Source organism: Lampetra fluviatilis, chromosome 4, assembly GCF_964198595.1.
Source record: "Lampetra fluviatilis chromosome 4, kcLamFluv1.1, whole genome shotgun sequence".
NCBI classification, from domain to species: domain Eukaryota; kingdom Metazoa; phylum Chordata; class Hyperoartia; order Petromyzontiformes; family Petromyzontidae; genus Lampetra; species Lampetra fluviatilis.
This window is the reverse complement of record NC_136278.1, coordinates 8295725-8315428: the sequence shown is the minus strand read 5'-3', so window position 1 is coordinate 8315428 and position 19704 is coordinate 8295725. Positions and strand designations below refer to the sequence as shown.

The window sequence follows — 19704 nt, the reverse complement described above, 5'->3', positions numbered from 1 at the left end:
AATGTAACTGAAAAATTCCTCCAGTTATGGGTCACATGATGCAGAAAAATGTGCGGAGATGAATTACTTTCCGCTGCCCTGTGCCACTCATAATGTGAAGAATGAAAGAAACTCGATTCGAAAGAAAATACAGCTTTTAAGAAAATTGCAGTTAAGTGGTCGAGGTTTTGCTGACCAAACAAACACAATGGGCTACCGGCATTACAATAACCAGGACCGGACCCAAAATGGCAACTTTAGGAAACGCAGTTACCTGAAAGAATTCTAAAGTCACGACAGCAATTTCAACGGAAAAGTGGTGAAGGCGCAGCCCCGCAATGTCCTGCTGAGCCACTGCTGGCGGAAGGGCCTCTAGAAAATATTTTGGCATACTCTCCTCTACACTGGTAAAACATCTTAGAAGAAGTGGGGGGGGGGGGGACCCGCACCTTTCCCTACTGCACGTGACCTCAATATCAGTAATATCACAGTTTCGCTGATACCTCTCATTCCGTTGGCCGGGGCGAGGATGGGTCTCAATTTTCTGGATCTACTCTGAGTTCCGTGCTACTCACTAAATCTTCCGTCTATTTAGACGTGACTTGGGGGCAGCTCCCGATTACATTTTTTTACAGAACACTGACTCAGTTTTCCGAACAATAAATCTCCACAGGCATTTACACAAACACCAGATGACACGCATAGACAAAGATGCCCCATTTTAGCCTTGTGAAACTGCCAATTGAAATGTTTTCGTTGCGCATTTCAAAAGGCAATGCAAGGCGGGCCATGGTAAACACCTTTGCTCTGCCACCTTTGTCCCTAATTCCTGACATGGACACAATGAATCAGATATTTATAAATTTTAGGCTGAGCCAACCTCGACGAGGTCCAAATATAATGTTCCACTGGTAGTGTGCGTGCGTTTTGACAACGAATTTTACCCAGATCGCTGTGCTGCAGGTTGCTGATCAGACGACTACACCCACACACACACATACGGACATTCTCCCTTTTAACCTTACAGACTGCAGGGGCAAATGGTCTTAGCGAGAATCAATTGTTGCCAGCATGGTGCACAAAGGGATGCTGCGTTCAGCGAATCGCCTGGCTGCATCTGTCTCCCCAGTGCTGATGTTTATGCACTCCTCTGTATACTCATTTAAGGCCGAGGTGACCTAAGGGAGGCCCAGGATAGATTGAGACACCACCAGCCAACGATGTTATCTTTATCCGTGGCTGAGAATCGAGCGACAGACAAAGATAGCGCATCGTGTGAGCAACTGTCCTCCACGTGCAAAAATACACAGGTCCTCCATGCAGCCTTTAACATACTGTTGTTGGGGCAAGTGCTCTTTGTGAGCATCTATGAAGGGCTGGCATGGCACACAAAGGCATGGTGTGGCCACCACCACCAGACCTGCTGCCTTTGTCTCTCCAGTGGTACACATGGTACCATGTACCCATTTTATGCTTCGTCCATCTCGAGGAGGCACATAACAAGTTCACACAAATATTATCCTTGGCTGAGAATCGAGCACAGGTCACTGGGTTCATGGCGCAGTGCGTGAAAAGCAGTAGTGCACCCACACGCACGCACACGCGCGCTCACGCGCTCACACATAAGCGCGCGCACACACACGCACACGCGCTCACACACACGCACACGCGCTCACACACACGCACACGCGCTCACACATAAGCGCGCGCACACCCACACCCACGCGCAATCAGCATGATTGGTAGAAACTCTGAACAGAACAATAGCGGGTTTAGTGAGAGAGGGCAGCAGCTGCGTAACCTAACGTTACCTTAAGTAACTCAAGTAAAACAAGAATCACAAAATTAATCACAGATTCGACCTACCCGGCCACAGAGTACATTCCGTTCCCCTTAGTGACCACACTTCTTCTGAATTGAGCCAAGGCGTGACCGTATCGCGAAACACACGCTACACAATCGTGAAATATAAATGTGAAGTTCAGTGTTGTGGCGGGTCAACAATTAGCACTGCACATTTACCGTGGGATTATTGTGTTGTCGTGAGTTAACAATAGCCACTGGGAATACTGTGTTGTGGTGGGTCAGCAATGATCTTCGGCCGTGTGTTACTTTCAGCCAGAGGTCGCAACCGGGTACCCGATACCCGTACCCTACCCGATACCCGGCTACCCGTACCCGGCCGGGTACGGGTAGTCCGTGAGTCACTGGTGAGTAGCCGTTTGTCACTCCTTTCGGGTAGGGTACGGGTACGGGTAGGGAACGGGTACCCGTACCCGGCCGGGTACGGGTACGGGTACCGGCCGGGTACGGGTACGGGTACCCATTTGCGACCCTGGTGCGGCCGGGTACGGGTACGGGTAAGGAATCAAAACCCGTTTGCGACCTCTGCTTTCAGCACAACGTTCTGATGGATCATCACAGCGCCCGTCGACAATGTGTACGCACCCATCCTGAGGTCACCGCAGCACTTAGGTGGGTCAACATTGGCCACTGGGCACGCACCAAGACACGTTTAGCTCTGCGGTGGCTCATCGCTGCCAGGGCAGCAGTGCGTAACACGGGGGAGGGGGAGGTCGACTGCTAGCCCAGTGGGCAAGTACGACGACGACGACAGCACATCCTTGTGGCCAGCTCAACACCGCGGAGACCAGGGCGTGTACAACGGCAGCACAGAGAGTTCTCGGTGGGGGTCAGCACCGGCCACATACCGTGAGCGCATGCACAGCAAAGCCCAGGCCCAGCTGACGACAGGCCACCATGGCCTCCAGCGTCGTCCACCCGTCGCCGCAAACCGTGCCCCACCTTTTGGATCGCCTCACCTCGAGCCGGCCCTCCCACTCGTTGCGTCCGCCCGTTAAGCGGATCTGCGAGGAGCGAGCGACAGCGGCGGCAGAGAGAGGGAGCGTGGAAGGGGGGGCAGCGGGGGGCAGCGGAGGAATGGGGGGGGGCAGCCACGTGCGTTCATCCAACGGCGTTCATGCGACAGGGCAGCACTTGAGAAGTGGCCTCCCGCTCACCAGAGAGGCGTAGTCGTCTCCGCCAGAAAGGTACATAGACATCTTGAAAGACTTTTCCATTTACTCGTTGGGTTTTTTTTTTGCGGTTGGGCTGTAGAGCTCTCACAAAGTGTTTTTGGGTTGGATGGCGGCGCTGTCCGACGTTTCGCTCCGCGTGCTGGGAGCTTCCTCAGGAATTCTAGGGAACTGAATTCGGTTCCTGAAGCTCCCAGCACGTGGAGCAAAACGTCGGACATCATGCCGAACAATACGCAGTTCAAGCCGAAAAAACATTGGAAATTGCCAATTATCGCTATTCACACTGCTGTTTTATTTTCTTACGCTCTCTTGAGACAAATTTAGATGTGTATGGGTACACATATATGAGAAATAAAAAGTATATTTTTCGTAACCGAATCCATAACACAAGCTTGGGATGTTTGGCCAATTCCTTCTTGAGTATTTTTAGTATGTACTCTATACACATTATTTTGTTATGCTTGTATATGCAATGAAGTATAATTTATTTTATTTAGACAAGGATATATATTTTAATAATGCCATGAGTATATGACAGCCGTTATTATTTTATAGTTATTATCCGACTACCTCTCAGCGCGTGTCACTGTGATCGTCGTTGCAAAGATGACAAAAGCGAATGCCGTTGTTGGCCGAAATTAACAAGTCAATGGGAAAAAAAGTCTTTCACACCCAAAGTGGCGGTGTCCATTTACCTTTCAGGCAGAGCCCTCTGGACTATGCGGAGAAGCAAAAAAGGGAATGACTGAGATAGCTCCATGCTGCTGAAATCTCTGCATTATGCTGCAGGCAAAAGACAGAAACCACCGAGCTCAAGCGCCCGGCACCCGCCTGAATGATTTGAAATCCCAAGCCGAACCCTGGACAAGAGAGCGGAGTGAGAGCTGAAACAATGGATGGCACGAATTCCACTTTCATGGAGATGCTGCGGCCGCTTCAGCCAAAGCGACGGGCTGATGCCGTCCCCTCGCTTAACGCGACGAAGCCACAAAGCCGAGCTCGCTCCTGCAAAAGAAGGCCCCCATCTCAAAGCGCAGCCGTGGAACCTGCGGAGTGAAGGCAAAAAGGCGGCGGCGGCAGACCGGCGGTGTTACGGGCGGCGCTTTGATCTCGCGGTCGCCGTCGATCCCATCGGCACGACCATCGCGACAACTTCCCTTGCACATCCACTCTTTTTGTTTTTTTTTTCAACGATCGGAGGAACCCCCGCGGGTACATACTTCCATAGCCTGGGCTGCGAAACCCAGGCCGAGTTGCCGACACACCACCGTGGCCTCCAGGGTCCTCCAGTCCTCGCTGCAGATGTATCCCCACTTGTGCTTCCCATTGCCCTTATCCACTAGCACCTCCACCCTGCCCTCGCGCTCGTTGCGCCCACCCGTCAGGCGGATCTGTGCCATTAGCAGTGAATACGGGAACAGGGGGACAGGCACAGGGGTGAGCGTTCGCCCGCTTGCTCGCCCGCTTGCTCGCTCTCTCGAATGGAACAACAGCCACAGGGGTGAACGTTCGTCCGCTTGCTCGCCCGCCCGCCCGCTCGCTCGCTCACTCTCTCGAACGGAACAAATGGACGGATGGGCGAGTGAGTGAATATCGCAGGGATGGGGTCGTGTCCGGTCACCCACGGGGTCACGCGGCGTGGCAGCTTGACACCTGCGTGTTTACGAATGCTTCTGTGAATGCACAAACACGCACACGGTGCGCTACTTTATATGAACACACACACATGGTGCAGATTAACAATACGGATACTGATACACACAAAGTGCGGGAATACGAAGATCATACGAAGAGCGCAGTACTTAAATTTATCCACACAGGCACGCAAGCCTCGACACATAAATTACGAATATAGGGTGTCCAAAAATATGCAAATATAGTCCTTAAATGTATACAAACACACACAAAAACACACGTAACAAATTACATGTGTACAAATGTGCATAACGTTTTGATACATGGTGCACATACAACACAAAACACACGTGCATTCATCAATTTCAGGAACAGATGCAAATGGCAAAAAAAATCACCGTTAATGCATTTACAACATTCTTGCGTCAAACACATATTGAACTGTAAAGGAAGCAGTGTTATTTAAACAATAAAAAAAATGTTATTTTTTTTACAAAAAATCCAGCAAAATAATAAAGCATTCAAATTTGAACAGGGCTAAACTCGGCGCATAGGTAACTCACTCGGAAAAGCAAACGCATAAAAAACATAGAAGCAATCGTTATTTATAAACGTTTAAAATTATTAAAGCGTTCAACGGTAAAACGCAAAACCTTACCTTCTCACTTTCAATTTCAGCGCGAGGCAGGAGAGAAACGACACATTTGCAATTGATCAATTGAGCGTGAGCATTTTGACAACAGTCGGCAAGAAACAATCATCCCAGCAGTCGGTCGGTGCACACGTTAATACTTGCAATATTAGCCGCTGACGCTCTCTACACTCTGGACTGGCTTGCCACTGCTCTGCAGTGTAAATGTTGCTTGCAAACCCTCCCCCCGCGGTGTCACCAAGAGAGGCATGTGAATGTCTCTGGTCGTGCCCCAGTGTGGCAGCATTCAGATTGTCGGGCAACGGGTTCGGGGCGGCGATAAAAGTCATGCGTCGTAAGCCTTTAAACTTTTATCTTGAACTCTGCGCCCCTGAGATTAAAGGGAAATATATATGGGGGGGGGGGTATAAAGTTAGACTGTGCTTGGACCGGGTTGGCGCTACTTAGCGGACACAATTTAAATGTGCTGAGCCACATTTTTTTTTTTTACAACTTTCCAGTTAAAAAACAATGAATATCAGTTTCTTCGCATGCCCGGTGCATGAATGTGGAGCTCCATTTTGGGACATTCAAAGGGTGCAATGTAATGCAGTATGTGTTTTTTGTAGGAATCTTGATCACATGGTTGTTTTTTTGCCTTTGTTGGGAATAAAACATTTGGAGGTTTCTTGTCCCTTACACTGTAATACATTTTCATATTCAACCTTAATGACTTTCGTTTATCGTTCATATTTGTGGTCTATTTATTTATTTATATGCACACACGAGTGTCATGCAGAGTGCAACCTAGCAAGGCCCTCTTCAGGGACAGAAGTGACTGACGGATGTACCTCGCCAAAGGCATTTGAAAATCCTTTTCGACTCTCTGTCCGGTCCTGTCCATAACAGCCGTCACCCATCCTTTCTGTTTAGCTTCTATCTGCCACCCACCCTCTCATCTAGCTGCCACTCACCCTCGCATCTAGCTGCCACCCACCCTCGCCCCGAGCTGCCACCCTCGTCTGCATTTGCCACCCACCCGTGTCTCGAAGCCCATGGCCGGCACGTGGCAGCGCACGGCCGCGTCCTCTCGGTGGCTGCACGAGTTGCCCCCGACCTCGCTGAACTTGCAGTCGGTGAGGGACTTCTCCGCGCCCTTGCACACCACCTGCGTCATGTGCACAGGGCCCGTGCCTGGTGGGCAGCAGGTGGCGGTGGGGTGCGGCAGGGAGACGGGGTGCGGTGGTGAGCGGGCGATGGAGGGCACACGGAATCGCCGCGTGGTGTTCCAGCGCGTGTGCTTGGTTCGCTCGTATTTTGTTAGTCACAGGTAATGTGACGGAAGATTACAAGCAAAAGAGTCTGACCTCTTTGCAGCCCCCGATGTGACTTATGCTTGGCAAGAGGATACTGACTAGAAAGCCCGTGCCTGCTTCCAGTAGCAGGGTAGGAAGGTTTCACAAAATCGCTCTCTGTTGTAGTGCTGCTGGAAAGCCGAATCTTGTAACGAATCAACTGAGAATAAGGCAGCATGTCGTGCGAAAAGAAAGTTAACTTCATGAGCGTGTCCTCTCCACAATGCCTTTACACTAATTGTCTGCAATGTCCTCTTAACTCGGAGGTTACCGAAAGTTGTGTTGGGTTCTCCTGTGTTTGTAATTTTTTTGGCAGCGCATTCCTTCGTTGAAGTTTCTTGCGCCACATTTGCAGCAAAGCGAATGCCATCTCGTTCAGCCCGCGACCTCTCCGGGTACCTATCGACCTGCGTTGTAGGAGACACCGCGGCCTTTTAAGACGCCGTGCATTCTGGGCGAACGTGGACTTTCTCATGCATTTTTGGAGGTCACTGAGTTTCTAGTCCTTAACTCCGAGTTCATTCGCAATGCTCCATCCGTATTGCATTACAAACCTCACAGGAATCCGTGTCATAACAACCAGCACTGCGTGTACGCGCCATGTGATTTTACATTGGCCAATAACCCATGCTTTTGAAATTATGTGTACATGAACAGCCCTTTTGTCAATCAGATGATGGATGAAGGCCTTCCCATGCTGTGCGGTCATGGGGGAAATTTAACCATACTTCACTATCTTGGTCAGTGCGGGTTGGTGAACCAGGTGCCCAGTACTGGTTCAGATGATAACACTCACCACTAATATTAGCCATGGCCGGGAATCTAACTCTGGTTGCCAGGTGTATAGCACAGTGTGCTTTCTACTGCGCCACCTCTGCCCTTCCCCACAATCATCACTGCATAGGTGCAATGTGAAGATAGAGGCCAATAAAACAGGCTTCTGTCATTGAAACAGTGGTGGATGCCTTCGCCAAGAAAGGACTTTTCTCGGTAGGGCACCGCGATATTTAAGTAGTTGTTGTAGCAGTTCAGGTTAATTGAGTTCGTCTGCGCCCCCTGCCGATGCCGTTATTGCCCCCCCGGGGGCTCAGAGTCTGCCACTGCCAAATTCCTGGGTTCTTTCAAGGCTGTCGCTGGGGCGTGATAAGCAGCTGCTCTCACGCACCGCTCGCCCGCTCCCTCGCCCCCCTAAGGGACGCCGCAGACCCCCGTCCGGCCGGGCCTGAGTGACGGTCGGCGGAAGTGCGGAGGTGGCTGCAGCGTGGAGCGCGATCGGCAAACGAATGCAGACCGACCAATGGCGCGCGTGCACTAACGGGCTCTCTCGGTTTTTTTTGAGCCGGTGGAAATTCGACATTCCTACGGTTAAAGGTCAGTTTATCCGTAAGGTAACCTCGGTTGACCAAATCGCCCGAAATTCAGCTGATCTCGGAAGCCGAGCGGGGTTGAGCCTGTGCTACCACATGTACGCTTTTCACCCTCACCAGCCTGGTAAATTATGGTAAAATAACCGCCACAATCCACATGGAATGGGAAGGAATCCCCGCATTTAGCAGTGGATTGCCAGAAGAGCTGCACGTTGTGTGTTGTACCATAACCTCGAATGACTTCCCAGCGGGTGGATGCTCAGCAGGCATTGATCATTTTTACAACACCGGAGGGACGTGAGGTTAAAAGTTAACTGTGGCCGGGATTTGAACTGACGACCTCGTGATCACGAGCCGAGCATTCTACCGGGTGAGCTGCGCTTAAGATAAATGACCGAATTGTAAAATTGTGCCTTTTTGCCACCTACGTGTTGCATGCTTCAGGCAGTTGCCTCACCACCAGTATGGCAGCTGACAAAGGCACTCTCCCTGTCCAGTGTGAAGAATTGCAGCTTCTGATGTAGCAGGTGGTCCAGGAATGAGACACAGATGGTTCATGAATATGTGAATGTACTCTTAAATTTACACTTAACTCGCAAAGGTACTTTCTCATCCCTGCCTTCATCCTTAATGAAAAGTGAATTTGATAAATGTTAAGAATGTTGACCCTCGATGGGAGAGCGTTTGAAATTGGTTCTCTGCAAAAATCAGTCCAGGCATTCCACAATGTGCACAATTCCATTTAAAGGCCGGTTTTGTTCCCTCTATACGAGAGTGACTGCTTCAGTAGCAGCAGAATAATGCATTGAGTTTCACATTTAAGTCAGAGAAACCTTGTGTTTATTTATTGCGTTGGGTTATCAGATGCTATTGGGAAAATCTTCCACGCTACTGATGAGATCAGACGTCAAATCCGCTCCAGAGTTTTCTTGTTTAAGCATACTGTATGCTCCTGGATAATGTTGGTCTGGAAGGTCCACGGACCGATAGAGATCAATATAACTCAATTAACACATTTTATTGGGCATAATATTTCACGACGGTGCATACTCGGTTTTTATACTTTGCTCATATTTGATTGAAACTCGGAGTTTACGGTGCGTGCGATGACCGACTACCAGAGGATTGGGATTGATTGGAGTGCAGAAGTGGCACAGTGGTAGGGGCACTGAACATGATGCCTGAGTTCGATTCCCAGATTCACGTTAATGGCGAGTGCTCTCTGAACTGATCTTAGGCCCGCTTTACCAACCCGCATTGACCAGCGTGGTGAAGTACGGTTGGTTAAACAACCACCGTGATCAACACGGCCTGCGGAGGCCTTCATCCAGCAGTAGATTGACAAAGGTCTGTACGTAATTTTACTTGACTTATTCAATAATGCCGGAGGTATCGGTGGCGTCCTAGATCTCGCACTGAATTACAAGCCTGTCAATCACAACATGGCGTCATGAGTTTTTTATACGACGTTAACGTTTTCATCGCTCAACCTCGACAATATCCTGACGATGCCGATGATCACGCGGGAATAATCACAACCTGCCATCCGCGATGTGAGTCTGCCCTGTCCCTAAATAAAAACTTAGATTATATTTTAAAAGGTACGACCCACTGAGCTATACAGCTCTTTTTCAGAAGCGACCTGGCCCTAAATGAGAGCTCAACGAAGTGGCTTATCGCGTGGAAATGTATAGCGGCCGAATGCTCTGCACGCACGATTCTAAATACCCCGCCGCCAACACCCCCCACCACCTCCTTCCGCGCCCCCCACTCCCCCCAGCCCCGGCATCATCACCTTGTCCGAAGCGCGCGCCGGGCACTGCCTCCTGTGCGGCTCCGAATCCCAGCTCGCGGCACACGACGCTCGACGCCACCAGGTTCCAGCGCTCGTCGCACACCGTGCCCCACTCGCCGTTCTTGAGCACCTCCACGCGGCCCTCGCCCATCTGCGCGCCGCCCTTCAGCCTCACGAGCGGTTGCTGCGGGAGAGCGCGGTTGCTTGGGACGTTCGTGTGTGTGTATGTGGAGCCTCTTTCGCACCGTACGTAGCCAATCGTGCTCGTCGGAGGTGCAGCGGGAAGGACAACAAACTAAGCACAAAACGCAGTTCTCAAGGAATGAGTTTTCAATCTATATTTAAAAGTGCATAGCTCCAGTGGCTTCCTAACATCGGAAGGAAGAGCGTTCCAGACGGCCGCAGAAGCGCATCTGAAAGCGCGCGATGTGGTAGCCGTCTTTGTTCGATGGCCAGCCAAAATCCACTGCGAGGATGACCGGAGTTTGCGCGATGGAACAGCAGGTTTTTGCATACGGTGGCCAAAACGTGCTTGGTATAGGCCCTGGTGCAAATAATTAAATGGGCCCCTGTCTAGTTCCCCCCCCTCCCCCCCCCCCTTTTCATAGCTGTGCAACTGATTGTATTGAGGATGTGTTGAGGCAGATGGGGCTATGCCGAAAGGCCAAATCAGAGTATCTCTTCGCAATCCAGTACACACGGATGGATGACAAAAAGCTTTTCCGCATGTGTGTATCTACCGAAGAATGATCAGTATGGAAGCTGACGGGTAGCTGTCACGGCAAAACGCTTCTGCATAGTTAAAAATAATCCTGTTTGTTCTGGATTGCGGCTTCAAGTTTGGGCGAGGCTAATTTCCCAAGAACAACACAATAGTAGAGTTGTGCTCATATTAGACCATCTTTACAAGAGCAATAGTAGACAGACGGAGAGAGCTAAAGCATAAGCACTTTCAACCTTAGCTGAGAAGCATTAATATTGAATAACTCTGACACCTGTGCTGTCACGGCAAAACGCTTCTGCATAGTTAAAAATAATCCTGTTTGTTCTGGATTGCGGCTTCAAGTTTGGGCGAGGCTAATTTCCCAAGAACAACACAATAGTAGAGTTGTGCTCATATTAGACCATCTTTACAAGAGCAATAGTAGACAGACGGAGAGAGCTAAAGCATAAGCACTTTCAACCTTAGCTGAGAAGCATTAATATTGAATAACTCTGACACCTGTGCTCCGAGCAGTTTGGTGGTCAGGTGAAGTCATGTTAATTTAGTTTCAACCAGAGGTGGGAACTTGAGAGACAAAAGGGATGAGTCTCGTTCGCGAGAGAGAGAGCGAGAGAGTGACCTGGGTGGCGGCGGTGGCAGTGAGGGCCCCACCTCGCTGCGGTAGGCCTTCCTGAAGCCCGAGTTGTGGCTGTGCGCGTATCCGGGCCCCGGGACGCAGCTGACGACGGCGGGGCCTCCGTCCCGGCAGCCCGTCACGTTGTTCCGCACCGGCACCGTGCGGAAGCGGCACGTGGCCAGGTGCACCTCGTTCCCCGTGCAGTTCACGTCCCGCATCCAGTAGCTGTGCGTCCTCTTCTTCAGGTGCGATCTGCCAGCATCGATTCCCAGCACGAGGAGGTTCATTGACATGTACGCAAACGGCTGGGACACGGTTACGTACCCGTACGGTGCGTCAAAAGATGATGAGAGTGGAGCGTTCTAGGAGATTGTTTTTTTTTTAGGTATTTTTCTTTCGTTCAAGTCGAGACGAAGTGTCTCTATGCTCGAATGATTGTGGTGAATTTCGGAGCACAGAGTCGGTTCAGATGTCCAGTTAGCACCGTTGGCTATGTATGGTGCGAAATAAGTTCAACACAGGACATGTTGTTGGCCACTGATGTTAAACACTCAGCCTGGTTGATAGCACAATGCACCAACCTCTGCGTCACCGCTCCACACATACATTTTTCTAGAAATTCATAGAATCTTAATTAAGGTTAAATTCTAAGAAGTGCTACCTTCAACATATCTACAGTATTGAGTAACGGCCTCTACGGCTGGACAGATGCGGTGAGACAAGCAACTGGGTTTGCTCCTTCACCAATGGACCAAAAGTGATTTTTGACACGGGGAGGTTGGGAAGCCCCTTATAGAGGTTCCACACCTGTCTGCCTCGCTTGGATTATTACAGCCATCGCTCACGTGCCATCTGTTTTATTTCTCGTGCTGAAAAAAAACCCCGTTGGCGAATGGTACGAGATCCACAAGGGACCCACAACTGCTTTCCTGAATGAATAAAAGTTGACAGTGAATGCAGAGTGAGCGAACCCGTTTCCACTTAAGACACGATGTGCCGTTGACCCAGGGGGCACTTGGCTTGAAAAACAGGAACTTGTATCCTCATTCTGCAGCCTGAGTATCTTTTTTTGGTTTTACATTTGCAGTGGTTCGGTATAATAAGTAAATAATGATATCAATAATGCTTTCGTGTTATGTTGCATCGTTAGTTGCAAATTAAATCTCGCAAATCGCCGAGGAACTGCAAACAGGCAGGAAGGCAACAGCCAAGCGATGAGCCGCCGCCGCCGCCAACAATTGCCCAAGCTCTGCAGTCCTTTATATTTAGAAATGTTTTCAACCAATTAATGAGTGTTTATACGTATGGGAGGAAACCGCAGCGCCCGGAGAAACCCCACGTGTGTGAGGGAGCAACACTCTATCCCATTAAGATGGGACAGATGATATTATTCCGCACTTTGTCAACCCGTGTTCTCGAGGAAAGCCAGGGGTATGGCAGCCCGATGCCCACGGAAAGGAAGTTTCACAACATTCGTGTGATCCACCGACCCTCGCCTCCACGGTATCGGATCACGGTCATAAGCCGCCAATGCTGTGAATTATTAAAGTAATACGTAATGTGGCCCTATGGGGTTGAGTGGTGGTTATGCACTGCATTATAAACCTGCTTAAATTAGTTTGATTCCAGGCCAAGGATAACGACATCTCAACCGCTTCTGGAAGTCCCCTACAGCAACCAACGCTGACCAGTCTGGTGAAGTATGGTCAAATAACTCCGATGGCTAATCTGATGTTAGGGAGGCCTGCATAGATTAATTGGCGAGATGTATAATGTTATTGTATTATTTATAGTGCAGTACAGCATTGCATATCCAACTGTCTGGGATCTGGGGTTTCAAGTTTCAAGTTTCATGTATTAGGTATCGCCCTGTGAGCCATGCGGCTCTTGAGTCGGGTGCAACCGCAACAAACTAAATATGAACAGAGAACATCTTAAAGTGACGACGCGCAACAGAAATATGCTCGATAAACCATATGTGAAAAGGTCAGATCAAAGGTCAGATCAAAGGTCAGATATCTAGAAAATGACAGTTACACATTGCACAAATACTGCACAGGGTGTGAGCAGTTAATTGATGAGGGAGGATATGTGACGCTCGGAGATGCTACGTACTGTTTAATAGTTTGATTACTAAACCCTCTGTGCACCAGGACACCCACTAACCACGTGGTATTCTCCGTCCATTTGCAGGGGTACGCAATGTTACTTTTGAATACGCAATTAAGAAAAAATGAAAGGAAACTTTTCATTTATGGCGCAATAATTTTAAGCGGTGGGTGCGGCGAATGCCACTCATGAAAATCACGCTCACGAGTTTGAATTGATCCTTCAGTACGTACCGGTCACACCTAGGCTGAGTTTAAAAAAGGGGGCTCTCTTTAATTTTTAAGGTGGGCCTCGAAACGTTGGCGCTGGTATGAATGCGACCTAAACGACACGAGTCTCTAGTGTGTAAAGTACACCGGCCGTGGAGTGCTTGCTCACACGGTTCATTCAAACTCGTGGAAAAAACCGAACTCGAAGGGCAGTGCACAGTCGGCGCACTCACCGTCATGTGCCACATCCCAAATGTCTCGCGAGCTCTGCTCGCCTGCAATGTGGGGCTTTGTTTGCGTCCGTGGAAACGTGCGAGCCGGTTACGCACGAGGGCGTCGTAATTCGTGCGCCGACTTTTTTCACCCTCCTAATTTGTACCGCCTTGATAACTGGAGCCATGCCTCGTGTACAATAGGGTCATTTGGTTAACAGCTAAGGTTGCAGTGCAGTGACTGAAGGCGGCCGATGTGTAACGTTGGATGTTGGAGGGCTTCCATTGGGAAAAGCCCGTTTAACCCTGTCTGACAAAGTTTCTGTTGGCAGCTCTCACCCCACATAGTTGGACGAATTACTTTAAATCAGGGGTAGGCAACCTGCGGCTATTTAAGGACTGCTTTGTGACATTATTTATTCAGGACTGCCGCCTCGTATTCACGTGCATTGCGGCTCTTGAAATATTGAGTTTTATTTTTTTACCAAATTTGGACCAAAATGGCCCTTTTTGTTATTTTGGTTCCTGACCCCTGCCCCAAATGCAACCTGATCTCACCGGATATTGGAAGCTAAGCAAAGTTGGGCCTGGTTTGTTCTTGGATGGGAGACTGTCTGGGAATCCCGGGGTGTTGTCGGCTTGGGCTGCAAGGTGTCCCGAAGTTAGCAGTGCAGTATTAAATCTCTCTGTGCTGAGCTTTGAATGGTGTCCCCTTGTAAGTGTACGTTTTCTCTGGGTACTCCCACAAGCCAAAGACTCATTCGTAGAAATAACCAAATATCCCAATGCAAGATCCTCCTGAAAAATATTCACTGGGTAAAATGTTTTGCTAATTATAGCAGAAGCTGGATATAAGCACACCTAATATAAGTATAGTTCTGATATAAGCAACACATGCTTATGCTACAATGGTGGGAGGAGGACAAAGAGCACATTCTGATTCAAGCACACTTCTCCATATAATCACCAGATGGTCTCGTTCTCAAGGGTTGTGTTTATGCCCAGTGTCGATTGTATTTATATTATCAGACCCAATTCTTATAACCGCAATCTTCCGTTAACCAAATATGTTGAATACCAGACTAACTAAACGACGCTCTGATTGAATACAATTTTTGCTGTGTGGCTATATAAAGTTGATAAACATTCGACTAAAATGTAAATACTCTGGCATACGTGTGTGAAGAGTAAACCTTGCGACAGGCGCCACGATGGCACCAGACTGAGGGAACGTTTGTAACGGTGCGGATTCAAGAACACTTGAAACAAAAAAAATCCCCTAATTTTTTTTTATCCCGATTGTGCTGTCAGCATCACACCACAAGACACAGCATCCATTCTGGTCTCTCGCAGAGCCCGTGTGGCCCTTTGTGTTGGAGAACGATCCACAGAAGCGGATGTCGCAGAGTAACTTCTTCAACATCCCTTTAAGTGACCTCTGGTCCGCACACGGTAGAGGGCAGAATTCGCTCGTAAAATTTCAACAAAACCCCGCCATGATCGTAGGCGATCCGGTGCAGACAAGGTCACGAAATCAGCCTCAGGAATGTTTCCTGCCCCCTCTGTAGGGTATTCATGCCGATACAGTTGCACTATTTATATTGGAGGGAAATGTTAAACCGGAAAATTGTGAAGAGATTGGAAATAGTCTCAGGTTATGGACACCGAAAATTAAAAGGACACAATAAATGTGTCACATTTTGAGTTGTGGCGTGTGGACATTGACATGGTTTTTTTCAATTTCGGTTGTTGGGTTTGTTGGTAGTAACAGCCACAGATTTTATGGCATTTCGCCCACAGAATTGGACATGTTTTGCATGATTCATTCAAAAGGAACATTGGAGAATGGAAAATAGTTGAACACAGCATTCACGACTGCCCACAATTCTTTCCATATCCCTCGTCACTGTCTCATTGTCTGCTGTTGCTAAAAGCTTGCGACGCGGATTTCGACATATTCATTCATTCATTTGCGAGCGAGGTTGCTTTTTAGCGTGCCCCAAAACGGAAACCAGAAGGAATTTTACAAAGGATTTCCCTTTTGTAAAGTAGAGTCGCGCCACTGGAGTCATATCTTCGTGTTTGGCAATGCCAAGAATGGTCAGTACACGATTATTTTAGCAGCGGTGACACAGTGGTTTGTGCCATGGGCTATGAGCCCCTCCCCCCGAGCTGAATGCGATTCCCTGTCGTGGCTAACACCAGTGGCGAGCAATCTATATCTGAACTGGACCTGGGCCACCCCCACCGCCCACCCCATAGGGTGCCTGAACGTGGTGAAGTATGGTCCAACAACCTAAGCCACCAAAACAGTGTGGGATGGGCTTCGACCAGAACTTTATGTAAAAAGAGATGAAAACAGCTGACAACGCGTGGGGCCTGAATATTTTTTCAATTTGTTATGGGCAGTAAGACATGAGAGGCACTGCAATTCGTTTTTAAACGTGTTCTACTTGTGTCTCGTTAAGATGGTTCAGAGATGATATATCAATACAAATGTTTAAATGTTCGTTCGAGTTAATTACAATTCTTCTTTAACTAATTTGAGCATAAAAAGTACATCCTACTGGGCAATGATATGATGATATGGAAGACACAGAAAGTCTTTTGTCTCGTCCAGATTTATTTATACAGGAAAAAGCGCCAGTGGGGTCTCGGGATTCTTTCTGGGACCTTCTACGCAGCCACCCTGAATGCTCCCGACCTCGTTGCATCTCGGAGAGCTAAGCAGGTGCGAGCCTGGTCGGCGCTAGGGAGTGCCGTGACCGGAGGAGGCTTGCGGTGCCTCGCATGCCAGGAGCTGTGCAGTGTGGCCAGGGGATGGTATAGCCGAGCGTTGCCCTCTCATAGACGAGGTGGGGTTTGATCATTGGTTGTTTACCCTTCTATCGGGCAACAAAACTGACACCTTTTTTACAAGGAGTCATGTTTGCATAGACCACAATACCTGCAGTCATAATGCAAACAAAAAACATAACTCTGATAATGTATGCACTGTCCTTGAAGTTGATTGGTCCACACCCGAGACAGCTTTCCGTAGAGCCTAGTCTCACATGGGTTGGACCAGATGACGCCAAAAGGCGCACAACTCAGAGACAATGCACCATCAGAGTATGAGAGCTCGGGGTAAGAATTTACACCATTGGAACCTCATTTGCCAGTAAAAAATATGATAATAGTTTTTTTTACCCTTCTACCTGGCAACAAAACTGACACCTTTTTTTACAATGGGTCATGTTTGCATAGACCACAATACCTGCAGTCATAATACAAGCAGAAAACATAAGGACAGTGCACATTATCAGAGTTATGTTTTTTGTTTGCATTATGACTGCAGGTATTGTGGTCTATGCAAACATGACTCCTTGTAAAAAAAGGTGTCAGTTTTGTTGCCAGATAGAAGGGTAAAAAAAACTATTATCATATTTTTTTACTGGCAAATGAGGTTCCAATGAGGTGGGGTTTCTCCGAGTGCACCGGTTTTCTTCCCGAGCAGAACCAAACGCTCATTCGTGGAATTGGCCAAACGTCCCAGTGCAGCCGGATCCCCCTTTTAACCGCGTAGTGAGATTTTTGTAACACTTTTCTGGGTACATCATTGACGTTGATATTCCGATATCACCGCGGGCATCAGCGGAGTGAATCGGGTAATGCTGCAGACAGGAAGGATTTTGTCGAGTTCTGAAAATGCACCCCGCCACACAATAGCTGGCTCCAAAAAAATTCCCACCTGTCTTGAATTTACGAAAGTATGGACCTCAGCTAAATGGACCATTAAACCACAATGATTACAGAGCAAGGTATTTTATTGATAATTTAAGGATAATTAAAGCAATCTACAAATACGAAACAGATCAGTAAATGGTTGCAGTCAGTGATGATGAAGGGTGGCATTTTAAAGTTGTTTAATTAAATTATCCTTTAAAGGCAAATTCTACATTCAGTGTTTCTTACATGTAGGTATGAAATAGAACATTGACAATAATGATGCATTTAACAACCATTTGTCTTTGTAAATACATAATAAATGGGAATATATATTTATATCATATCAAATGCAGTCATAAGTTATATCATTTATGCAAATTGTAATTTCGCTACTGCGAATGAACAAACAAATTCCAGTGCAAGTTTCGGAGTAAACTGAACGTTGATGCCAATTAATTATAGTGTCATCATGACATCTCTTTTCCAAAATCTGAAAAGGAAACCGTTTTATATCTATAATATTTATTTGTCACTGAGACATTCAGATTTCAGCCAATATAATGTGGAAAACATCCATACGGAAAGCATTCACATCAGTACGCGCTACCATTCCACGACATTTAGGTTTTAAATGGATCTGACATTGGTCACAAAAATCCACAAAGGGAAACGTGCGGGTGCAAGTCCTCTACCCAGACATTACTGCATGGAGAGGGGGCGGCAGTGCTTCAGACTAATCACTAACACGTGCACTCGGCAGTCAGGCTTCCACATTTAAGTCGTGTCCTTCCTAGGGTTTCACTGCTGTCTGGTCTCGAGTAAGAGTCGGTATTCACTCATAAGGCAAATACATTATGCCATAAGCCACCGTAGGGACACTGTAGTTTTTCCTAGAAAGAAAAGAATATCTTACCATTAAATTGCATTTATTTATAGCCTCCACTTATGCTATTTTGTATTGATTAATTATGACTTTTCTACAAGTGGATGTGACATAGGCCATACAAGAATATCTTGACACATAGTCCAATTATGCAGTCCTGGCCAAAATCTCAGTGGCAACTACCTTTCATACAACTCTACGTTCGACGTAATTTATTTATTCAGGAAAGCCGCACAAGGTCTCAATTTGATCATTCTAATTCATATATTGGGAGGCTCCTTGCTATGTACGGAACGATTGGGCAATTGCATCAATGAGCTTTTGGCTTCGCGTGGGCGGAGTGCCCGGAGAAACCCCCCCACCCAAACGAGGGGAGCACACTCGGTGTTCTCTGCAGGGTCACCAGCGCGTGTGCCACCCATACGCCCAGCTAACAACCCAACTTTGGCTTTTTTTCCCTTCCCCCAACAACGGAACTTCACGGTTGCTTTGCTCCGAAACGTTGCGAAAAAACCTGCCTCGCTCATAGAAATTCTGCTAATGACTTTTTTTTTACGTAATATTTTTTTTAAAAAAGCCTGACGTTCAACGCGATCTTGGGCGTGTAAATAGTGCCGCTGTTGTACTGGCCATTGGAACGCCAAGTGTGTTTACTTAAGGGCGTGTTGAGAACAAGTTTATATTTTTTTCTCATTGCAAAATCACATAAAGGGAAATGACCCCAATGTTTGTGTCTGCAATGCACGTAACATTCAGTGGGAACGTTGCCAATGCAGTTGGGTGTGTTCACGGGTTGCCCTCAACATTGTCCAAATACGGCTAAATATCAAAGACATAAACTCAACGCTGTGTAACCGTTAATAAATCGTGAGAACAATTTGAAATCAAGTAAATAAATAATATATCCGGAAACAAAGATCATTCAAGGGAGTGGGAGGCAGAAAAACTCAATCGATAAAGGGGCCCTTCTCTCGCGAAGTTTGGATTAACTTTGAGAACATAAACACGCCACGTGTATCCATGACGCTAATGACCCTCGGTACTTTACGATCCGAGATCCACAGTCGGCTGTGCCAGTACTACGACAGGATCCGTGCGCTTGCGCTGAGCTGCTAGCGATGAATCACATGTGCACGTGTGCACACGCATATTTTTTTGATAAAACACTCGCAGGGTGGAGGTTGGAGACAGGATCGCGATGTGCTTGGCAGGAACCTGGGAAGGGAACTCGATGTGAGATGCAGCCACCCAGCTCTCCGCACGGAGCTACCGGTGTTGACCACGGAGTGCAGAGGCCACGATGATTTACTCAGGTAGCCTGCAGCTATAGCAGAGTGTCTGAAGAGGTTAACGTGCAGCCCTGCAATTGCTCGCTCATGCTACTACTGGCTGAAGGGCCCTCTGTAAAACTAAAAACTATATTCTAGATTTGAAGCTTTCGTG

At 47.9% G+C, this 19704-nt stretch overlaps 1 protein-coding gene across 3 annotated transcripts in view; it reads right to left on the bottom strand.

Annotated features, from left to right (window-relative positions):
- The window catches only part of LOXL4 (lysyl oxidase like 4), a 74628-nt gene that overhangs the window by 16191 nt on the left and 38733 nt on the right, over positions 1-19704 (bottom strand). Inside the window, exons 5-9 of one of the 3 annotated variants that reach the window (XM_078855506.1) lie at positions 11176-11392; positions 9801-9984; positions 6323-6477; positions 4238-4408; positions 2691-2846 (exon numbers count right to left, since the gene is read on the bottom strand). In XM_078855506.1, the coding sequence (XP_078711632.1) occupies positions 2691-2846; positions 4238-4408; positions 6323-6477; positions 9801-9984; positions 11176-11392 (883 nt within the window). The remainder of the gene's footprint in view (positions 1-2690; positions 2847-4237; positions 4409-6322; positions 6478-9800; positions 9985-11175; positions 11393-19704) is intronic. The other 2 variants (XM_078855503.1, XM_078855505.1) reach the window with 2 other exon arrangements.